The following is a 23,526-nucleotide window of genomic DNA, read 5'->3' as shown; positions in this document are numbered from 1 at the left end:
AGGGGCTGGAGAGGGGAATGAGAGACAGGGATGGAGAGAGGGATGGAGAGAGGGATGGAGAGAGGGATGGAGAGAGGGATGGAGAGAGGGATGGAGAGAGGGGTGGGGAGAGAGGGATGGAGAGAGATGGATGGAGAGAGGGATGGATAGAGGGATGGAGAGAGATGTTAGATGGATATAACGGGTATTTGTGACTGGCTGGCTGACCGGTCAATTAAATGTTCCTGGAGCGTGTTGAAAGGAATAAGGAAGTCCCTGATGCAGTGATGTCTTGTGGGTCAGTCAGCCTTATGGGGTGATCACCACTACCTCCTCACCTCCTTAACATAATGGTCATAAGACACACTTCTTTCATAATCATTACTGCAGGCTAGCACTGTCTGGCAGACGCCCTGAGCCCAGCCAAGGCACCAAGATCGTAACGTCATGTCCGAGTCCCAAATGGCACCCTATGCCCTATGTAGTGCACTTCCGATGGGCCCTGGTCAAAAGTAGTGCATTACATAGGGAATAGGGTGCCATTTGGACACACATCGTAACAGAACCCTTTACCGGAGCCAAATAGAACAGTCCCATGTTGGTTATAAGGCAACATCCACAGAACAGGCAGAAAAGACACCTGAAGAGGAATCACACCCCATTTCAGTGTTTGAACATTTCTGCTGATGTTAAAGAATATATTGACCGTGTTGAAGTGTCTGTAATGTCTCCTGTATTGTTCCACCAGGATCGGAGGGACTATCCCGATAGTGTACACCTACTTTGCAGAGTTCCTCCAGTTGGATAAGAGAGGGGAGCACCTTAGCTGGCTGTGTATGTTCTGGATGTTGGGTGGACTCTATGCCTCCTTCACCGCCTGGGGAATCATCCCACACTACGGTACGAAGACATAATGCTGTTCTGGAATACTTGACTCATTTCATAGTAGATGAATTGAGCAGTTTGGGCTTGACCTGACCAAGCCCTGATGGAGGCCATGCACTCTTTGAGCTCAACTATAACGTCACCCAGCAGGTAATGGCCCTGGCTGTGCTGTTGCAGTTGTTGTTGTTGATGATGGTGATGGTAATGATGATAATGGTAATGATGGTGATGGTGATGATGATGATGGTAATGATGATGGTGATGGTGATGATGATGATGATGGTGATGGTGATGATGGTGTTGGTGATGGTAATGATGGTGATGGTGATGATGGTGATGGTGATGGTAATGATGGTGATGGTGATGGTGATGGTGGTGATGGTGATGGTAATGATGGTGATGGTAATGGTAATGATGGTAATGATGATGATGGTGATGATGGTGATGGTGGTGGTGATGGTAATGATGATGATGGTAATGATGATGATGGTAATGATGGTGATGGTGATGATGGTAATGATGATGATGGTAATGATGATGATGGTGATGATGGTGATGGTGATGGTGGTGGTGATGGTGATGGTGATGCTGATGGTGATGGTGATGATTATTATTATTGTTGTTGATGTATGTTGTTGTTGTTGCAGGCTGGGGCTTCAGCCTGGGGACTGAGTACCAGATCCACGGATGGAGAGTATTCATCCTGGTCTGTATGTTTCCAGCCATTATTGCCCTCGTCGGACTGGTCTTCATGCCAGAAAGCCCACGCTTCCTCCTTCAGGTAACAGAAAATGTGTGTGTTTGTGTGTGTGTGTGTGAGTGTGTGTGTGTGTGTGTGTGTTTGTGTGTGTGTGTGTGTGTGTGTGTGTGTGTGTTTGTGTGTGTGTGTGTGTGTGTGTGTGTGTGTGTGTGTGTGTGTGTGTGTCTTAGTGTGTGCGTGCATGCGTGTGTGTACAGTATTAAACTTTTTTTTACCCCATAGGAGAACCCTTTTTGGTCCAGGTAGAACTCTTTTGGGTTCCATGTGGAATCCTCTGTGAAAAGGGTTCTACCTGGAACCAAAATGGTTCTACCTGGAACCAAAAGAGTTCTACCTGGAACCAAAATGGTTCTACCTGGAACCAAAAAGGGTTCTACCTGGAACCAAAAAGGGTTCTACCTGGAACCAAAAGGGTTTCTCCTATGGGGACAGCCGAAGAACCCTTTTAGGTTCTAGATAGCACCTTTTTTTCTAAGAGTTTACCTTTCTATGGCATTGTATATTCCAGTAGCTGCATGTGATAGGCTGACAGCTGTTTCTGTCTGTCTCTGTCAGAATGGGAGACATGACGAGGCCTGGATGATTCTGAGGCAGGTCCATGATACCAACTGGAAGGCCAAGGGAGAACCAGAGAGGGTGTTCACCGTGAGTACAACTCTACTCTCATCTAGTACACTACAGTCATAAAGACCATAATCACTATTAGTTCTATATCAATGTGATGTTATATAATCACTATTAGTTCTATATCAATGTGATGTTATATAATCACTATTAGTTCTATATCAATGTGATGTTATATAATCACTATTAGGTCTATATCAATGTGATGTTATATAATCACTATTAGTTCTATATCAATGTGATGTTATATAATCACTATTAGTTCTATATCAATGTGATGTTATATAATCACTATTAGTTCTATATCAATGTGATGTTATATAATCACTATTAGTTCTATATCAATGTGATGTTATATAATCACTATTAGTTCTATATCAATGTGATGTTATATAATCACTATTAGTTCTTTATCAATGTGATGTTATATAATCACTATTAGTTCTATATGTCACGGACAGAAGAGGACCCAAGAGCGCAAGTTCAAATTCAGAGTTCTTTATTGAAGGTTTCAGGCGGGAAGAGGAGTGCCAGGGGTGTCAGGGGTTCCAGGGGTGCTTGGGGCTCTGGGGTTTTTCAGGGTCCTGTGGGTACCTGTGCTCCGGGGGTCACCAAATGTCCGGGGGTGTCCAGTCCAAGTGCTTAGTGTGTGTGTTCCCCAGTGATGGAGCGGCGTATCGGGCTGAGGGTGGTGAAGCGTCTGGGCACGCTCATCTGGTGGTCGGAGACCTGGGGGAACACACACACAACAGCAATATGAATGGCAGGCAGAAGTACAGATCAGGGCTGGGCAAATATCGTGGTGAGAGACAGAAGGCAGAATCGAGTTACCGGAGGGGCTGAAGATCGGAGAGTAGTCGAGGTCCAGAAGGCAGGTCGGGATAGACGGGGCAGTAGAACAAGGAGGCAGTCAAGAAAGGATCGGTATCACAAACAGGAGTCAGAGCGCAGACAGGCAGGTTACTGGTCCGGGTTTGAAGACGATCTGACAGGGCTTGGCTGAAAAACAGGGCTTGATATACTGGGAGAGGTTAGTGGGGAAATGCAGTTCAGCTGGCAGAGTAATTAGAACAGAGTGAGGCAAGGTGAGGATGGTGAGTGGGAAATGCAGTGCAGCTGGCCAGGTAACAAGAGCAGAGCAGGGCGGAGCCAGGTGGAGCTCGTTAGGCAGAGTAGGGAGAGAGTGAGCAGAGTGGCAGAGAATTGAATGCAATTAATGTTGCTACCAGGGAGAGAGAGTGCTCATGACAGGACCCCCCCTCCAAGGGACGGCCCCAGAAGTCCCAAGAACAACATCATGCCGGGAGGGTGGAGGGGAGCAGGCGGCGGGTCAGAACTCCTCCGAGCGGTCCGAGTGAATCTCCTCATCCTCAGAAGGAGCTGGAGGGTCACGGTCGGGAGACAGGACAGGCACTGAGACAGGAGCAGGGTCAGGCACAGGACAGGAAGCAGGGCGGGCAGGACGGCTAGGAACCCCTCTTGGACGGCCCCTACGGATTGCAGGCTGATCAGGATGTAGTCGGTGGAAGTCAGTGATAAGGGTCCGGTCCACTATCCTCCTGGCCGGGATCCAGGTCCTCTCCTCTGGACCATATCCCTCCCAGTCAACGAGGTACTGGAGACCCCTACCCCTTCGCCTAGAGCGGAGCAGCCGCCGGACGGTGAAGACAGGACCGCCATCTACGAGGCGCGGAGGAGGTGGCGCCGGAGCTGCAGGGACCAGGGGACTTTCATGGACCGGCTTGACCTTGGAGACGTGGAAGGTGGGGTGGACCCGCATGGAAGCGGGCAACTGAAGTCGGACCGCCGTTGGACTGATGACTTTCTGCACAGGAAAAGGACCAATGAAGCGAGGGGCCAGCTTACGTGATTCAACCCGCAGCGGCAGATCCCGGGCAGACAGCCAGACCTTCTGACCAACCCGGTAAGTAGGTGCTGGGGTCCTCCGTCGGTTGGCACCGACGGCGTAGCTGGTTCCAGACTTCAGGAGCACAGTGCGAGCCTGGGCCCAAGTGCGGCGGCAGCGGCGGGCATACGCAAGAGCAGACGGACAGGTCGCATCCGCCTCCTGGCTGGCAAACAGTGGAGGTTGATACCCGTAGACACACTGAAAGGGGGAGAGCCCGGTGGAGGAACTGGTGAGTGAATTATGGGCATATTCCACCCAGAGCAGGTGTTGAGCCCAGGCCCGGGGATTTTGGGAAGCCACACACCTCAGTGCCTTCTCCAGCTCCTGGTTCATGCGTTCAGTCTGGCCGTTTGACTGCGGGTGGAATCCAGACGATAGGCTGGCGGTGGCCCCAAGGAGATGACAGAACTCCTTCCAAAAGGTTGCTGAGAATTGCGGGCCCCGGTCTGACACTATATCCTGGGGTAGGCCATGGATACGAAACACATGTTCCAGGACCACCTGGGAGGTCTCTTTAGCAGAGGGTAGTTTGGGAAGGGGCACGAAGTGGGTCATCTTACTAAAGCGGTCAACAATGGTAAGGATGACTGTGTGTCCGTCAGAGGGCGGAAGGCCCGTAACAAAGTCCAGTGAAACGTGGGACCAGGGCCTCTTGGGTATGAGTAGGGGTTGCAGCAACCCAGCAGGAGGCTGGTTGGGGGTCTTGTTTCGGTTACAAGTGGGACAAGCTCGGATGAATTCTCGGACATCCCGTCTCATCCGCCGCCACCAGAACCGCTGGCGGACCAGATGAAGGGTGCGAGTGATGCCGGGATGACAGGCCAGACGGGATTCGTGCCCCCACTGAATCACAGGTGACCTGAGATTTGCTGGAACAAACAGACGGTTGGGGGCGCTGGTGCTTGGACCTGGCTGGTCCCGAAGAGCCTCCATGACCTGCTTCTCGATCTCCCAGGTGAGGGCCGCTACGACCAAGTGGCTGGGAAGAATGGGGGCTGTCATGGCGGTGGTCTCGTCCTTCTGAAACATCCGGGAAAGAGCATCAGGTTTGATGTTGCGAGATCCCGGGCGGTAGGAGAGCGTGAAATTGAAGCGCGTAAAGAACAGAGACCACCGCTGTTGACGGGAGTTCAGCCTCCTGGCTGTTTGGATATACTCCAGGTTCTTGTGGTCTGTCCACACTACGAATGGTTCCTTTGACCCCTCTAACCAGTGCCGCCATTCTTCAAGGGCGAGCTTGACAGCCAACAGCTCGCGGTTCCCAATGTCGTAGTTGCATTCGGCAGGGGTTAGCCGACGGGAGTAGAAGGCACAGGGGTGCATCTTGCCATCCTCAGCTGCTCTTTGAGAAAGCACTGCACCCACTCCCACGTCCGAAGCATCTACCTCCACCACAAACTGCCTTGCTGCATCTGGCATCTGGAGGATGGGAGCAGAAGTGAAACATGTCTTGAGGATATTGAAGGCCTTATCAGCAGCTGATGTCCATTGGTACGGTTGTTTAGTGCTGGTTAGCGCCGTGAGGGGTGCAGCCACTGTGCTATAGTTTCTGATGAATCTCCTATAAAAGTTGGCAAAGCCCAGGAACTGTTGCAACTTTTTCCGAGACTCAGGAACTGGCCAGGAAGTGACAGCCGACACCTTCGTGAGATCCATCTGAATGCTGCCCTCGGTCACCACATACCCCAGGAATGAAACGGTTTTGGCATGGAACTCGCACTTCTCTGCCTTCACGAAAAGAGAGTTCTCCAGCAGGCGGCGCAGGACCAACTGGACGTGGTGCGTGTGTTCTGACAGAGTCTTTGAGAATATTAAAATATCGTCAAGGTACACAAATACGAACGTATTTAGCATGTCCCTGAGGATATCATTCACTAGGGCTTGAAAAACTGCTGGGGCATTGGTGAGGCCGAAGGGCATGACGAGATATTCATAGTGGCCGGTTGGTGTGTTGAACGCTGTCTTCCATTCGTCTCCCTCCCTCATCCGCACCAGATGGTAGGCATTGCGAAGGTCCAGCTTTGTGAATACAGTGGCTCCCTGCAGCAGTTCGAAGGCAGACGAAAGTAAGGGCAGTGGGTAGCGATTCTTAACCGTGATGTCGTTCAGACCCCGGTAATCTATGCATGGACGAAGAGAACCGTCCTTCTTGCCGACAAAGAAGAATCCCGCTCCTGCGGGGGAAGATGACGGTCTAATTATCCCGGCGGCAAGAGAGTCATTAATGTAGTCCTCCATGGCCTTTCTTTCCGGGGCTGACAGTGAATACAGACGACCCTTGGGAGGTGCTGTGCCAGGCAGGAGATCAATCGCGCAGTCATAGGGTCTGTGTGGGGGTAGAGATGTCGCCTTGGATTTGTTGAACACCTCTTTCAGGCTGTGGTAACAGGCCGGAACATTGGATATGTCGGAGGTAGCGCTAGATCTTTCCCGGTGAACGGGCAGGGTGGCCCCCCTTAAACAGGTCTGGTGACAACTCCTTCCCCACTCACGGACTGTTCCTGTCTCCCAGTCGATGTGGGGGTTGTGCTGACGGAGCCACGGGTATCCAAGAATGAGTGGTTGGCCAGGTGAGTGTAGGAGGTGAAACTGGATGGACTCCTGGTGGTTTCCTGACAGCAGGATTGTCACAGGGGCGGAGATATGAGTGACAGTGCCAAGATGATGCCCATCCAGGGCTCGTGCAGGAATGGGTTGTGTCAGTTGATGATGGTTCACGCCCAGTTGCTGTGCAAGCTCAGGGTCCATGATGTTTGCTTCGGCTCCGGAATCCACAAGGGCGGCCAATGTATGAGTCTTGTCAGAAAGCTGAAGGCGGAGATGAAGCAGGGTCTTTCGGATGGAGGGAGACTGAAGGCTTGTTGAGCTCACCCGGATCTCCCCTACACCTGGTGAGCTGCGGCTTTTGCCGGACAAGTGGCGACACGGTGATTCTCGCCACCACAGTAGAGGCAAAGGTTGGAGCTTAGACGGCGCCGACGCTCCTCGGGAGTCAGAGAGGCACGGCCAATCTCCATGGGCTCAGGCTGACTGAGTTGGCTATGGGACTTGACAGGCAGGGGCTGGACAGAAGCGGTATCGACCCGAGTGCGGATGGCAGGTTGACTGAGACGGCCCTTCTCCCTCCTCCGGGTCTGTATACGGCGGTCAATGCGGACGGCAAGGTCAATGGCGGCATCAAGCGTTGAGGGCGGGTCATGGGAAACAAGCTCGTCTTTGATATAGTCCGCCAGGCTATGGAGGAAGGCTTGCACCAGTGCCTCTGGGTTAAACGAGCTTTGACTGGCCAGGGTACGAAAGTCAATGGAGAAGTCTGCCACTGTCCGATTGCCCTGACGGATGGTGAGCAGAGCTTGTGACGCTTCGGCTGTTGGCGAGCCTAGGTCAAAGACCTTTAACATCTCCTCCTCAAAGGCACTGAAGGAGGCACAGGCTGGGGTTTGCCGGTCGAATTCCGCCGTTCCCCACAACCGAGCTCGACCGGTGAGATGTGTGATGGCATACCCCACCTTGGCTCCCTCTGTTGAGAAAGTCCTGGGCTGTAGTGCAAACTGGATTCGGCAGCTGCTCAAGAATGGTCTTACTTGCTTCTGGTTGCCATCAAAACGTTCCGGGTTCCCAATCTTTGGTTCAGGAGCGTGGGGATCTGGTGGCAGCACTGCCGGGCCTGCAGCATTGGGACCTCCAGCGGAGGGATGAAGGAGTGTCGGTGGTACAGGAACAGAAGGACCAGGGGGGGGTGCAGGTGGAGTAGCCGGGTTTGAGAGTAGTTGCAGGGCTTGGGCTAGCTGTTGTTGCTGCAGTTGGAACTGTTGTTGCTGCTGGTTGAATAGCTGGAGAAGGGAAGCGATGTCGCCAGCCATCCGATTTATGTCTCCCTCAGAGCGTTCCAGTCGCTGTATGGCAGTCATCTCTGGCTCTTCTTCCATCGTGGTCAGGGAGTGCGCTGGGTCCATGATGGTCAGATCGTTCTGTCACGGACAGAAGAGGACCCAAGAGCGCAAGTTCAAATTCAGAGTTCTTTATTGAAGGTTTCAGGCGGGAAGAGGAGTGCCAGGGGTGTCAGGGGTTCCAGGGGTGCTTGGGGCTCTGGGGTTTTTCAGGGTCCTGTGGGTACCTGTGCTCCGGGGGTCACCAAATGTCCGGGGGTGTCCAGTCCAAGTGCTTAGTGTGTGTGTTCCCCAGTGATGGAGCGGCGTATCGGGCTGAGGGTGGTGAAGCGTCTGGGCACGCTCATCTGGTGGTCGGAGACCTGGGGGAACACACACACAACAGCAATATGAATGGCAGGCAGAAGTACAGATCAGGGCTGGGCAAATATCGTGGTGAGAGACAGAAGGCAGAATCGAGTTACCGGAGGGGCTGAAGATCGGAGAGTAGTCGAGGTCCAGAAGGCAGGTCGGGATAGACGGGGCAGTAGAACAAGGAGGCAGTCAAGAAAGGATCGGTATCACAAACAGGAGTCAGAGCGCAGACAGGCAGGTTACTGGTCCGGGTTTGAAGACGATCTGACAGGGCTTGGCTGAAAAACAGGGCTTGATATACTGGGAGAGGTTAGTGGGGAAATGCAGTTCAGCTGGCAGAGTAATTAGAACAGAGTGAGGCAAGGTGAGGATGGTGAGTGGGAAATGCAGTGCAGCTGGCCAGGTAACAAGAGCAGAGCAGGGCGGAGCCAGGTGGAGCTCGTTAGGCAGAGTAGGGAGAGAGTGAGCAGAGTGGCAGAGAATTGAATGCAATTAATGTTGCTACCAGGGAGAGAGAGTGCTCATGACACTATATCAATGTGATGTTATATAATCACTATTAGTTCTATATCAATGTGATGTTATATAATCACTATTAGGTCTATATCAATGTGATGTTATATAATCACTATTAGGTCTATATCAATGTGATGTTATATAATCCCTCCTGTCAGGTGTCCAACATCGCGACTCCTAAGACCCAGGAGGATGAGTTCATTGAGATCCAGAGTGACACTGGAACAGCCTTCCAGCGCTGGACCGTCAGACACACCAACCTGCTCAAACAGGTAACATATAGTAGTGAATTCAGGGGGGAGCCCCGACCGGGAGTCGGATCGGTGTCCAGCGACAGTCAACCCAACCCCTTAGCCATTACCCCAAGAGATCCTCAGTCAACCCAACCCCTTAGCCATTACCCCAAGAGATCCTCAGTCAACCCAACCCCTTAGCCATTACCCCAAGAGATCCTCAGTCAACCCAACCCCTTAGCCATTACCCCAAGAGAGACTCAGTCAACCCAACCCCTTAGCCATTACCCCAAGAGATCTCAGTCAACCCAACCCCTTAGCCATTACCCCAAGAGATCCTCAGTCAACCCAACCCCTTAGCCATTACCCCAAGAGACCCTCAGTCAACCCAACCCCTTAGCCATTACCCCAAGAGATCCTCAGTCAACCCAACCCCTTAGCCATTACCCCAAGAGATCCTCAGTTAACCCAACCCCTTAGCCATTACCCCAAGAGATCCTCAGTCAACCCAACCCCTTAGCCATTACCCCAAGATATCCTCAGTCAACCCAACCCCTTAGCCATTACCCCAAGATATCCTCAGTCAACCCAACCCCTTAGCCATTACCCCAAGAGATCCTCAGTCAACCCAACCCCTTAGCCATTACCCCAAGAGATCCTCAGTCAACCCAACCCCTTAGCCATTACCCCAAGAGATTCTCAGTCAACCCAACCCCTTAGCCATTACCCCAAGAGATCCTCAGTCAACCCAACCCCTTAGCCATTACCCCAAGAGATCCTCAGTCAACCCAACCCCTTAGCTATTACCCCAAGAGATACTCAGTCAACCCAACCCCTTAGCCATTACCCCAAGAGATCCTCAGTCAACCCAACCCCTTAGCCATTACCCCAAGAGATCCTCAGTCAACCCAACCCCTTAGCCATTACCCCAAGAGATCCTCAGTCAACCCAACCCCTTAGCCATTACCCCAAGAGATTCTCAGTCAACCCAACCCCTTAGCCATTACCCCAAGAGATCCTCAGTCAACCCAACCCCTTAGCCATTACCCCAAGAGATCCTCAGTCAACCCAACCCCTTAGCCATTACCCCAAGAGATCCTCAGTCAACCCAACCCCTTAGCTATTACCCCAAGAGATCCTCAGTCAACCCAACCCCTTAGCCATTACCCCAAGAGATCCTCAGTCAACCCAACCCCTTAGCCATTACCCCAAGAGATCCTCAGTCAACCCAACCCCTTAGCCATTACCCCAAGAGATCCTCAGTCAACCCAACCCCTTAGCCATTACCCCCATTTATCCTCAGAGTTCGTACTGCTTGGTGACCTAAATTGGGATATGCTTAGTACCCCGGCCATCCTACAATCCAAACTAGATGCCCTCAACCTCACGCAAATTATCAACGAACCTACCAGGTACAACCCTAAATCCGTAAACATGGGTACCCTCATAGATATCATCCTGACTAACATACCCTCTAAATACACCTCAGCTGTCTTCAACCAGGATCTCAGCGATCACTGCCTTATTGCCTGCGTCCGTAACGGGTCCGCGGTCAAACGACCACCCCTCATCACTGTCAAACGCTCCCTAAAACACTTTAGCGAGCAGGCCTTCCTAATTGACCTGGCCCAGGTATCCTGGATGGATATAGATCTCATTCCGTCAGTAGAGGATGCCTGGTTGTTCCTTAAAAGTAATTTCCTCTCAATCTTAAATAAACATGCCCCATTCAAAAAATACAGAACTAAGAACCGATATAGCCCCTGGTTCTCCTCAGACTTGACTGCCCTTGACCAGCACAAAAACATCCTGTGGCGTACTGCATTAGCATCAAATAGCCCCCGCGATATGCAACTTTTCAGGGAAGTTAGGAACCAATATACACAAGCAGTCAGGAAAGCAAAGGCAAACTTTTTCAAACAGAAATTTGCATCCTGTAGCACTAACTCCAAAAAGTTTTGGGACACTGTAAAGTCCATGGAGAATAAGAGCACTTCCTCCCAGTTGCCCACTGCACTGAGGCTAGGAAACACTATCACCACCGATAAATCTACAATAATCGAGAATTTCAACAAGCATTTTGCTACAGCTGGCCATGCTTTCCATCTGGCTACCACTACCCCGGCCACCAACTCTGCACCCTCCGCTGAAACTTGCCCATGCCCCCCCCCCCGCTTCTCCTTCACACAAATTCAGACAGCTGACATTTTGAAAGAGCTGCAAAATCTGGACCCCTACAAATCAGCTGGGCTAGACAATCTGGACCCTTTCTTTCTAAAACTAGCCGCCGAAATTGTCGCAACCCCTATTACTAGTCTGTTCAACCTCTCTTTCATAACGTCTGAGATCCCCAGAGATTGGAAAGCTGCCGCGGTCATCCCCCTCTTCAAAGGGGGTGACACTCTAGATCCAAACTGCTACAGACCTATATCCATCCTGCCCTGCCTTTCGAAAGTATTTGAAAGCCAAGTTAACAAACAGATCACCGACCATTTCGAATACCACCGTACCTTCTCCGCTATGCAATCCGGTTTCCGAGCTGGTCATGGGTGCACTTCAGCCACGCTCAAGGACCTAAACGATATTATAACCGCGATTGATAATAGACAGTACTGTGCAGCCGTCTTCATCGACCTGGCCAAGGCTTTCGACTCTGTCAACCACCGCATTCTTATTGGCAGACTAAATAGCCTTGGTTTCTCAAATGACTGCCTCGCCTGGTTCACCAACTACTTCTCAGATAGAGTTCAGTGTGTCAAATCGGAGGGCCTGTTGTCTGGACCTATGGCAGTCTCTATGGGGGTGCCACAGGGTTCAATTCTTGGGCCGACACTTTTCTCCGTGTATATCAATGATGTCGCTCTTGCTGCTGGTGACTCTCAGATCCACCTCTACGCAGACGACACCATTTTGTATACATCTGGCCCTTCATTGGACACTGTGTTAACAAACCTCCAAACGAGCTTCAATGCCATACAACACTCCTTCAGTAGCCTCCAACTGCTCTTAAACACTAGTAAAACTAAATGCATGCTTTTCAATCGAACGCTGCTGGCACCCGCCCACCCGACTAGAATCACCACTCTTGACGGGTCTGACCTAGAGTATGTGGACAACTACAAATACCTAGGTGTCTGGTTAGACTGTAAACTCTCCTTCCAGACTCACATAAAGAATCTCCAATCCAAAGTTAAATCTAGAATCGGCTTCCTATTTCGCAACAAAGCCTCCTTCACTCATGCTGCCAAACATGCCCTCGTAAAACTGACTATCCTACCGATCCTTGACTTCGGCGATGTCATTTACAAAATAGCCTCCAACACTCTACTCAGCAAATTGGATGTAGTCTATCACAGTGCCATCCGTTTTGTCTCCAAAGCCCCATACACTACCCACCATTGTGACCTGTACGCTCTTGTTGGCTGGTCCTCACTACATATTCGTCGCCAAACCCACGGGCTCCAGGCCATCTATAAATCACTGCTAGGCAAATCCCCGCCTTATCTTAGCTCATTGGTCACCATAGCAGCACCCACCCGTAGTCTGCGCTCCAGCAGGTATATCTCACTGGTCATTCCCAAAGCCAACACCTCCTTTGGCCGCCATTCCTTCCAGTTCTCTGCTGCCAATGACTGAAACAAATTGCAAAAATCTCTGAAGCTGGAGACTCTTATCTCCCTCACTAACTTTAAGCATCAGTTGTCAGAGCACCTTACCGATCACTGCACCTGTACACAGCCCATCTGAAATTAGCCCACCCAACTACCTCATCCCTATATTGTTATTTATTTTGCTCTTTGCACCCCAGTATCTCTATTTGCACATAATCTCTTGCACATCTAGCATTCCAGTGTTAATACTATTGTAATTATTTTGCACTATAGCCTATTTATTGCCTTACCTCCATAACTTGCTACATTTGCACACACTGTATATATATTTTCTGTTGTATTTTTGACTTTATGTTTTTTACCCCATATGTAACTCTGTGTTTTTTTATTGCACTGCTTTGCTTTATCTTGGCCAGGTCGCAGTTGTAAATGAGAACTTGTTCTCAACTGGCTTACCTGGTTAAATAAAGGTGAAATAAAATTAAAAAAAAAAAAAAAGAAAAAAAAAAAAAATACCCCAAGAGATCCTAACCCCTATTAGGACACTAGGTGTTGAATTCAGATTGCTACAATACATATTCTTGACATGATTCAAAATGTTCTAAAGTTTTTGAAAACCGTCAATAGCACTGCTCATAAGACAGTTGAAAACCGTCAATAGCACTGCTCATAAGAGTGTTGAAAACCGTCAATAGCACTGCTCATAAGACAGTTGAAAACTGTCAATAGCACTGCTCATAAGAGTGTTGAAAACCGTCAATAGCACTGCTCATAAGACAGTTGAAAACTGTCAATAGCACTGCTCATAAGACAGTTGAAAACTGTCAATAGCACTGCTCATAAGACAGTTGAAAACTGTCAATAACACTGCTCATAAGAGTGTTGAAAACTGTCAATAGCACTGCTCATAAGACAGTTGAAAACTGTCAATAGCACTGCTCATAAGAGTGTTGAAAACCGTCAATAGCACTGCTCATAAGAGTGTTGAAAACCGTCAATAGCACTGCTCATAAGAGTGTATCTGAACCAGGAGGATGACTTGTTGGTGCTGTTGCCTCCATGTTTCCAGGTAATGCAGAACGTGATGTCCCTGGCAGCACCAGACCTCAGACTGCAGGGTCTGTTCCTGGCTATCGTCTGGTTCACCATGGCCTTCAGGTAAACAAACAGTACTAACCTTTTGTTGTGAGTATATTCAACAACCCCCCCTGTTATTCCATCAGGTGATCCTAAACCAATACAGGAGATATTCAATCCAGTCAAAGCAATCCAGATCACGAACGTCTGCATATCTAAAACTTAAACATGATAGCTTGCTACCACTAAAGAGCACTGTTCAGTCTCTATGGATGTGTCAATCATGATGGATGACTGTTCCTTCTGTGTCCCAGCTACCACGGGCTGTCGGTGTGGTGGATGACTGTTCCTTCTGTGTCCCAGCTACCACGGGCTGTCGGTGTGATGGATGACTGTTCCTTCTGTGTTTCAGCTACCACAGGCTGTCGGTGTGATGGATGACTGTTCCTTCTGTGTTTCAGCTACCACGGGCTGTCGGTGTGATAGATGACTGTTCCTTCTGTGTCCCAGCTACCACGGGCTGTCGGTGTGATGGATGACTGTTCCTTCTGTGTCCCAGCTACCACGGGCTGTCGGTGTGATGGATGACTGTTCCTTCTGTGTTTCAGCTACCACGGGCTGTCGGTGTGATAGATGACTGTTCCTTCTGTGTTTCAGCTACCACGGGCTGTCGGTGTGATAGATGACTGTTCCTTCTGTGTTTCAGCTACCACGGGCTGTCGGTGTGATGGATGACTGTTCCTTCTGTGTTTCAGCTACCACGGGCTGTCGGTGTGATGGATGACTGTTCCTTCTGTGTTTCAGCTACCAGGGGCTGTCGGTGTGATAGATGACTGTTCCTTCTGTGTTTCAGCTACCACGGGCTGTCGGTGTGATAGATGACTGTTCCTTCTGTGTTTCAGCTACCACGGGCTGTCGGTGTGGTTCCCTGACATGATCAAGTACATGCAATATGAGGAGTACGAGTCCAAGGTGAGACTCTTCCATCAAGAACGAGTCGAGCGATTCCACTTCAACTTCTCCCTGGTCAACCAGGTCCACAAAGAGGGAGAATACATCCACGACAAGTATGTCACAGGGATGACAATATGGGATATTATGACTGGACAACTAGTATGTCACAGTGATGACAATATGGGATATTATGACTGGACAACTAGTATGTCACAGTGATGACAATATGGGATATTATGACTGGACAACTAGTATGACACAGTGATGACAATATGGGATATTATGACTGGACAACTAGTATGTCACAGTGATGACAATATGGGATATTATGACTGGACAACTAGTATGTCACAGTGATGACAATATGGGATATTATGACTGGACAACTAGTATGACACAGTGATGACAATATGGGATATTATGACTGGACAACTAGTATGTCACAGTGATGACAATATGGGATATTATGACTGGACAACTAGTATGTCACAGTGATGACAATATGGGATATTATGACTGGACAACTAGTATGACACAGTGATGACAATATGGGATATTATGACTGGACAACTAGTATGTCACAGTGATGACAATATGGGATATTATGACTGGACAACTAGTATGTCACAGTGATGACAATATGGGATATTATGACTGGACAACTAGTATGGCACAGTGATGACAATATGGGATATTATGACTGGACAACTAGTATGTCACAGTGATGTCAGATGTCTTTACTGAAGCAGGGTTGTTCTCTCTTATCTAGGTTCATGAATATAGAGATCAAGTCTGTGAAGTTTGAAGATTCCCTGTTTGAGAACTGTTACTTTGAGGACATCAGGTCGACCAACACGTACTTTGAGAACTGCACCATCAAGAACACAGTCTTCTATAACACAGGTAGGTGACACAGGTAGGGTCTCAGGAGGACCGCCACAGGTAGGCTCTCAGGAGGACCGCCACAGGTAGGCTCTCAGGAGGACCGCCACAGGTAGGCTCTCAGGAGGACCGCCACAGGTAGGCTCTCAGGAGAACCGCCACAGGTAGGTGGCACAGGTAGGCTCTCATGAAGACCGCCACAGGTAGGTGACACAGGTAGGCTCTCATGAGGACCGCCACAGGTAGGTGACACAGGTAGGCTCTCAGGAGGACCGCCACAGGTAGGTGACACAGGTAGGCTCTCAGGAGGACCGCCACAGGTAGGCTCTCAGGAGGACCGCCACAGGTAGGCTCTCAGGAGAACCGCCACAGGTAGGTGGCACAGGTAGGCTCTCAGGAGGACCGCCACAGGTAGGCTCTCAGGAGGACCGCCACAGGTAGGCTCTCAGGAGAACCGCCACAGGTAGGTGACACAGGTAGGCTCTCATGAGGACCGCCACAGGTAGGTGGCACAGGTAGGCTCTCAGGAGGACCGCCACAGGTAGGCTCTCAGGAGGACCGCCACAGGTAGGTGACACAGGTAGGCTCTCATGAGGACCGCCACAGGTAGGTGACACAGGTAGGCTCTCAGGAGGACCGCCACAGGTAGGTGACACAGGTAGGCTCTCAGGAGGACCGCCACAGGTAGGCTCTCAGGAGGACCGCCACAGGTAGGCTCTCAGGAGGACCGCCACAGGTAGGTGACACAGGTAGGCTCTCAGGAGGACCGCCACAGGTAGGTGACACAGGTAGGCTCTCAGGAGGACCGCCACAGGTAGGTGACACAGGTAGGCTCTCATGAGGACCGCCACAGGTAGGTGACACAGGTAGGCTCTCATGAGGACCGCCACAGGTAGGTGACACAGGTAGGCTCTCATGAGGACCGCCACAGGTATGCTCTCATGAGGACCGCCACAGGTAGGTGACACAGGTAGGCTCTCATGAGGACCGCTACAGGTAGGCTCTCATGAGGACCGCCACAGGTAGGCTCTCAGGAGGACCGCCACAGGTAGGCTCTCAGGAGAACCGCCACAGGTAGGTGACACAGGTAGGCTCTCAGGAGGACCGCCACAGGTAGGTGACACAGGTAGGCTCTCAGGAGGACCGCCACAGGTAGGCTCTCAGGAGGACCGCCACAGGTAGGTGACACAGGTAGGCTCTCAGGAGGACCGCCACAGGTAGGCTCTCAGGAGGACCGCCACAGGTAGGTGACACAGGTAGGCTCTCATGAGGACCGCCACAGGTAGGTGACACAGGTAGGCTCTCATGAGGACCGCCACAGGTATGCTCTCATGAGGACCGCCACAGGTAGGTGACACAGGTAGGCTCTCATGAGGACCGCTACAGGTAGGCTCTCATGAGGACCGCTACAGGTAGGTGTCATACATTTACATTTACGTCATTTAGCAGACACTCTTATCCAGAGCCACTTACAAATTGGTGCATTCACCTTATGATAGCCAGTGGGACAACCACTTTTTTTCGTGGGGGTGGGGTAAGGGGGGGGGGGTATAAGGATTACTTTTATCCTATCCCAGGTATTCCTTAAAGAGGTAGGGTTTCAAGTGTCTCCGGAAGGTGGTCAGTGACTCCGCTGTCCTGGCGTCGTGAGGGAGCTTGTTCCACCATTGGGGTGGCAGAGCAGCGAACAGTTTTGACTGGGCTGAGCGGGAACTGTGCTTCCGCAGAGGTATCATATCTGATATCACATATCTGATGTGGAACCCCTGTGCAAGGATTCTCACAAATCAATCAATTAGTCCCTGATTCCATAGAGGGACGAGACATGTCCCCCTTGCTGTTCACCTTAGCCGTTGAACCTCTTTCTGAGACTATCCGGATGTGTGAGGTGCATTATGTATGTGATGTACAGTGCATTCGGAAAGTATTCAGACCCCTTGACTTTTTCCACATTATGTTATGTTACGGCCTTATTCTAAAATGGCTTAAATAAAAAAAGAATCCTCATCAGTCTACACACAATACCTCATGATGACAAAGCGGAAACAGGTTTTTATTCATTTACATAAGAATTCCGATCCTTTGCTAGGAGACTCTAAATTGAGCTCAGGTGCATTCTGTTTCCATTGATCATCCTTGAAATGTTTCTACAACTTGATTGGAGTCCACCTGTGGAAAATTCAACTGATTGGACATGATTTGGAAAGGCACACACCTGTCTATATAAGGTCCCAAAGTTGACAGTGCATGTCAGATCAAAAACCAAGCCATGAGGTTAAAGGAATTGTCCGCAGAGCTCAGAAACATGATTGTGTCGAGGCACAGATCTGGGGAAGGGTACCAAAACATTTCTGCAGCATTGAAGGTCCCCAAGAACACAGTGGCCTCCATCATTCTTAAATGGAAGAAGTTTGGAACCACCAAGACACTTCCTAGAGCTGGCTGCCCGGCCAAACTGAGCAATCGGGGGAGAAGGACCTTGGTCAGGGAGGTGACAAAGAACCCGATGCTCACTCTGACAGAGCTCCAGAGTTCCTCTATGGAGATGGGAGAACCTTCCAGAAGGACAACAATCTCTGCAGCACTCCACCAATCAGGCCTTTATGGTAGAGTGGCCAGACAGAAGCCACTCCTCAGTAAAAGGCACATTACAGACCGCTTGGAGTTTGCCACAAGGCACCTAAAGACTCTCAGACCATGAAAAACAAAATTCTCTAGTCTGATGAAACCAAGATTGAACTCTTTGGCCTGAATGCCAAGCGTCACGTCTGGAGGAAACCAGCCACCATCCCTACGGGATGCCAAGAGTGTGCAAAGCTGTCATCAAGGCAAAGAGTGGATATTTGAAGAATCTCAAATATAAAATAAATGTTGATTTGTTTAACACTTTTTTGGTTACTACATGTTTCCATATGTGTTATTTCAGAGTTTTGATGTCTTCACTATTATTCTACAATGTAAAAAGTTGATCAAATAAAGAAAAACCTTTGAATGAGTAGGTGTGTCCAAACCTTTGACTGGTACTGTATATTTTCTTAATTAATTCCTTAGGTTTGTGTGTTTTAGGTATATGTTGTGAAATTGTTAGATATTACTTGTTAGATATTACTGCACTGTCGGAGCTAGAAGCACAAGCATTTCGCTACACCCACTATAACATCTGCTAAACACGGGTATGTGACCAATACAATTTGATTTGATTTAGATTGATGAGGGGATAAAACTATTTAATCAATTTTAGAATAAGGCTGTAACGTAACAAAATGTGGAAAAAGTTAAGGGGTCTGAATACTTTTCGAATGCACTGTATATGTGATGTGGACATTGAACAGACCACTCACAGATCCCCTATGATCTCATTTTGGATTTTCCTTGTCTCTGTGATTGGCAGACCTTTGGGAAGACTCCAAGTTTAAAGACTGTCGGATGGAGAATGCAACGTTCCTCCATCCGAAGAAAGGCTGCCATCTAAACTTCCAGGAGGAGAATGACATGGTCATCTACATGGTCAGCTTTCTGGGGAGCCTAGCAACCCTGCCGGGCAACATCCTGTCAGCCCTCTTCATGGACAAGATAGGAAGGATAAAGATTATAGGTGAGGGAAGTGAGGACACGTACGTGGCTCCATGGGAAGTAGTTAATGGTACAAAACAAACTGAACATATGTCAGCAGCTCTGATATCATTCTCTCTCTGTCTCCCCTCTGTCTCTCTCTGTCTCTCTCTCTCTCTCTCTCTCTCTCTCTCTCCCTCCCTCCTCTCTCTCTCTCTCTCTCTCTCTCTCTCCCTCTCTCTCTCTCTCTCTCTCTCTGTCTCTCTCTCTGTCTCCCCTCTGTCTCTCTCTCTCTCTCTGTCTCCCCTCTGTCTCGCTCTCCCTCTCTCTGTCTCTCTCTCTCCCTCTCTCTCTCTCTCTCTCTCCCTCTCTCTCTCTCTCTCTCTCTCTCTCTCTCTCTCTCTCTCTCTCTCTCTCTCTCTCTCTCTCTCTCTCTCTGTCTCCCCTCTGTCTCTCTCTCTCTCTCCCTCTCTCTCTCTCCCTCTCTCTGTCTCTCTCTCTCCCTCTCTCTGTCTCTCTCTCTCCCTCTCCCTCTCTCTGTCTCTCTCTCTCTCTCTCTCTCTCTCTCTCTCTCTCTCTCTCTCTCTCTCTCTCTCTCTCTCTCTCTCTCTCTCTCTCTCTCTCTCCCTCTCTCTCTCTCTCTCTGTCTCCCCCCCCTCTCCCCCCCCTCCAGGTGGTTCTATGCTAATATCAGCAGCTTGTACGTTCCTCCTGCTACTCAGCTTCAGTCAGGGGGCAGTTATATTATTTCAGTGCCTCTTCTACGCCACCAGCGTCGCTGCCTGGAACGGACTGGAGGTTATCACAGTAGAAATCTACCCTTCTGATAAAAGGTACAGAGAACCACAATCCCAATCCCCATGTCAACGTCCTGATATTAGACTGATGTCTGGGGTGTTCACGATGAGGGATTTAGGTTGTTTCAAACTGATCCAGGTTGTCTTTACTCAGACACCTGTGAGCCATTCAAAACCTCCCGACCCACCAGTTGAGAACCACTGTTTTAAACTGTCCTTAAAGCACCCGTCTTAAACCCCACTGATGACTCTTCCTCTCTCTTCCTCAGATGCACAGCGTTCGGAGTGCTGAATGGTACCTGTAAGCTGGCAGCCATCATTGGCAGCGTCATCTTTGCCAAGTTCATCGGCATCACAAAGATCATCCCCATTTTCCTGGCATTCGCAGCGCTGGTCTGTGGAGGCCTGCTGGCCACTAAACTGCCCGACACACGGGAGAAGATCCTGGAGTGAAAACAGCCAAACATCTACAGCATCAAGGGTTTGCAAGATTCCTGTAGCTTTCCAAAATTCCCAGGTTTTCAAGAAATCTTGGTTGGAGGATTCCCGGATTTCCTGCTTAAACGTGGGAATTTGGGGAAAGTTAGCGGAATTTTGCAAATCTTTACAGCGTCACGGCCAAATAAAGCTGTCTGTACATATGGGTTGGTCCAGTTGGGAGAGAGACTTTCACATGCGATGTGAGCCGTGTGTGACAGAATAGGGGCTGGGTTTTCTGTTCCCATGGTGATGTGAGCCGTGTGTGACAGAATAGGGGCTGGGTTTTCTGTTCCCATGGCGATGTGAGCCGTGTGTGACAGAATAGGGGCCGGGTTTTCTGTTCCCATGGCGATGTGAAGAACGTGTGGTACCCTCATCAAGACATGTCACCATTTTACATTGTTTGAAATTGTGTTTTTCTTCTGTTCACCTTAAAATGCCGTCCCATTAGTGGAGGAGACATCACTCTTTATTTGGTATGTTTGATTTGTGTTTAAATGATTTGAAATGAAAATAAAGAATATGTGCTTTGATTTAAAACCAACTATTCAGGAAAGGTATTGTTATGTGCATTGGGTTGGCATTTGGGTTGGAATTCAAGACGGCTAAAGTTTCAATGTACTGCTATTGTACGATTCAGAACCAATGTTCCATTTTCCTTGTTCCATTCCATTTTGTGATAAGAACTTCCATCTCCGGCAGCTCTGAATTGGAACATTTCTTCTTTGCTCTTTACCTTTCACCTGGTCATGACACTGAATGTGGTTCAGAATCCCCTCCATTCTAGATACTGATTATATTAAATCCTGTCTTGTTTGTGTTCTGTCTCTCCTTTTCAAGTTGAGCTGTGTTCTAGATACTGATTCTATTAAATCCTGTCTTGTTTGAGTTGAAGCTCTCCTTTTCCAGTAGATATTGATTATATTAAATCCTGTCTTGTTTGTATTCAGTCGCTCCTTTTCCAGTAGATATGTGCTCTAGATACTGATTATATTAAATCCTGTCTTGTTTGTGTTCTGTCTCTCCTTTTCCAGTAGAGATGTGCTCTAGATACTGATTATATTAAATCCTGTCTTGTTTGTGTTCTGTCTCTCCTTTTCAAGTTGAGCTGTGTTCTAGATACTGATTTTATTAAATCCTGTCTTGTTTGTGTTCTGTCTCTCCTTTTCCAGTAGATATTGATTATATTAAATCCTGTCTTGTTTGTATTCAGTCTCACCTTTTCCAGTAGAGATGTGCTCTAGATACTGATTATATTAAATCCTGTCTTGTTTGTGTTCTGTCTCTCCTTTTCAAGTTGAGCTGTGTTCTAGATACTGATTTTATTAAATCCTGTCTTGTTTGAGTTGAAGCTCTCCTTTTCCAGTAGATATTGATTATATTAAATCATGTCTTGTTTGTATTCAGTCTCTCCTTTTCCAGTTGAGCTCTGTTCTAGATACTGATTTTATTAAATCCTGTCTTGTTTGAGTTGAAGCTCTCCTTTCCAGTAGATATTGATTCTATTAAATCCTGTCTTGTTTGTGTTCAGTCTCTCCTTTTCCAGTAGAGATGTGCTCTAGATAGTGATTCTATTAAATCCTGTCTTGTTTGTGTTCAGTCTCTTCTTTTCCAGTAGAGCTGTGTTCTAGATAGTGATTATATTAAATCCTGTCTTGTTTGTGTTCAGTCTCTCCTTTTCCAGTAGAGTTCTGTTCTAGATATTGATTATATTAAATCCTGTCTTGTTTGTGTTCAGTCTCTTCTTTTCCAGTAGAGCTGTGTTCTAGATATTGATTCTATTAAATCCTGTCTTGGTTGTCTGTTGCCATGACAATGTAAGAAACTATTTTTTTCTAAAATTATGTGGAAATTTGAGTTTAGACATTTTTATATTTTGCTCTATTTTTAAAATCCTGATGTATCGTTTACAGCAGTGTTTCCCAACTCCAGTCCTCCAGTACCCCAACAGCCCAACTCCAGTCCTCCAGTAACCCCAACAGCCCAACTCCAGTCCTCCAGTACCCCAACAGCCCAACTCCAGTCCTCCAGTACCCCCAACAGCCCAACTCCAGTCCTCCAGTATCCCCCAACAGCCCAACTCCAGTCCTCCAGTACCCCCAACAGCCCAACTCCAGTCCTCCAGTACCCCCAACAGCCCAACTCCAGTCCTCCAGTACCCCAACAGCCCCTCCAGTCCTCCAGTACCCCAACAGCTCAACTCCAGTCCTCCAGTATCCCCAACAGCCCAACTCCAGTCCTCCAGTATCCCCCAACAGCCCCTCCAGTCCTCCAGTACCCCAACAGCTCAACTCCAGTCCTCCAGTATCCCCAACAGCCCAACTCCAGTCCTCCAGTCCCCCCCAACAGCCCAACTCCAGTCCTCCAGTACCCCCAACAGCCCAACTCCAGTCCTCCAGTATCCCCAACAGCCCAACTCCAGTCCTCCAGTATGCCCAACAGCCCAACTCCAGTCCTCCAGTACCCCCAACAGCCCAACTCCAGTCCTCCAGTATCCCCAACAGCCCAACTCCAGTCCTCCAGATACTGGAGGACTGGAGTTGGGCTGTTGGGGGTACTGGAGGACTGGAGTTGGGCTGTTGGGGTACTGGAGGACTGGAGTTGGGAAACACTGGTTCACAGCATGTACTACATTTACATCAACACGTATCAACATTTCTAAGGAGTATGGTACTTTTTGACTTCATTGAGCTGTGTGTGTGTGTAGTTTAAATCGAAATGCTGTCTGTTTATTTAGGAAATACTTTAGTTTGACGACCAATGTTGTATTTGTTGTTGTACAATAACAGACCAGCTGTAATAGAATAGCTGTATAATATGGTTGAACAGTCTGACAAATCAGGACACCCTTATTGTCTGGATTCACAAAGCAACAACAGAGTCATAGTAAAGTTAACTGTAACAAACCTAATCTTTTAAGGTAATAGATCGTTTCTTCTGGATATCTGCAGCCAGATGTGTTATAGGGAGTCAGCCTTAACCCGTTACTGTAACCCTGACCTGCAGAACATCCCCCAAAGGAA

At 48.9% G+C, this 23,526-nt stretch overlaps 1 protein-coding gene across 1 annotated transcript in view; it reads left to right on the top strand.

Moving 5' to 3' along the window:
* Positions 1 to 20,476, top strand: part of LOC311124907 (synaptic vesicle glycoprotein 2B-like) — a gene marked incomplete at both ends in the record, with an annotated part of 33,535 nt that extends 13,059 nt beyond the window's left edge. The window contains 10 exons of the mRNA XM_084199004.1: positions 728 to 879; positions 1,512 to 1,645; positions 2,180 to 2,269; positions 9,076 to 9,189; positions 13,831 to 13,919; positions 14,741 to 14,905; positions 15,562 to 15,695; positions 19,066 to 19,269; positions 19,900 to 20,059; positions 20,293 to 20,476. Of these exons, the coding sequence (XP_084055130.1) occupies positions 728 to 879; positions 1,512 to 1,645; positions 2,180 to 2,269; positions 9,076 to 9,189; positions 13,831 to 13,919; positions 14,741 to 14,905; positions 15,562 to 15,695; positions 19,066 to 19,269; positions 19,900 to 20,059; positions 20,293 to 20,476 (1,426 nt within the window). The remainder of the gene's footprint in view (positions 1 to 727; positions 880 to 1,511; positions 1,646 to 2,179; positions 2,270 to 9,075; positions 9,190 to 13,830; positions 13,920 to 14,740; positions 14,906 to 15,561; positions 15,696 to 19,065; positions 19,270 to 19,899; positions 20,060 to 20,292) is intronic.
* Between the last annotated feature and the right edge of the window lie 3,050 nt (positions 20,477 to 23,526).

The sequence above is a fragment of the Coregonus lavaretus genome, assembly GCF_964263955.1.
Source record: "Coregonus lavaretus genome assembly, contig: HAP1_SCAFFOLD_284, whole genome shotgun sequence".
Classification (NCBI taxonomy): domain Eukaryota; kingdom Metazoa; phylum Chordata; class Actinopteri; order Salmoniformes; family Salmonidae; genus Coregonus; species Coregonus lavaretus.
Note: the sequence above shows the minus strand (reverse complement) of the source record. Positions and strands in the feature narration are given on the sequence as shown.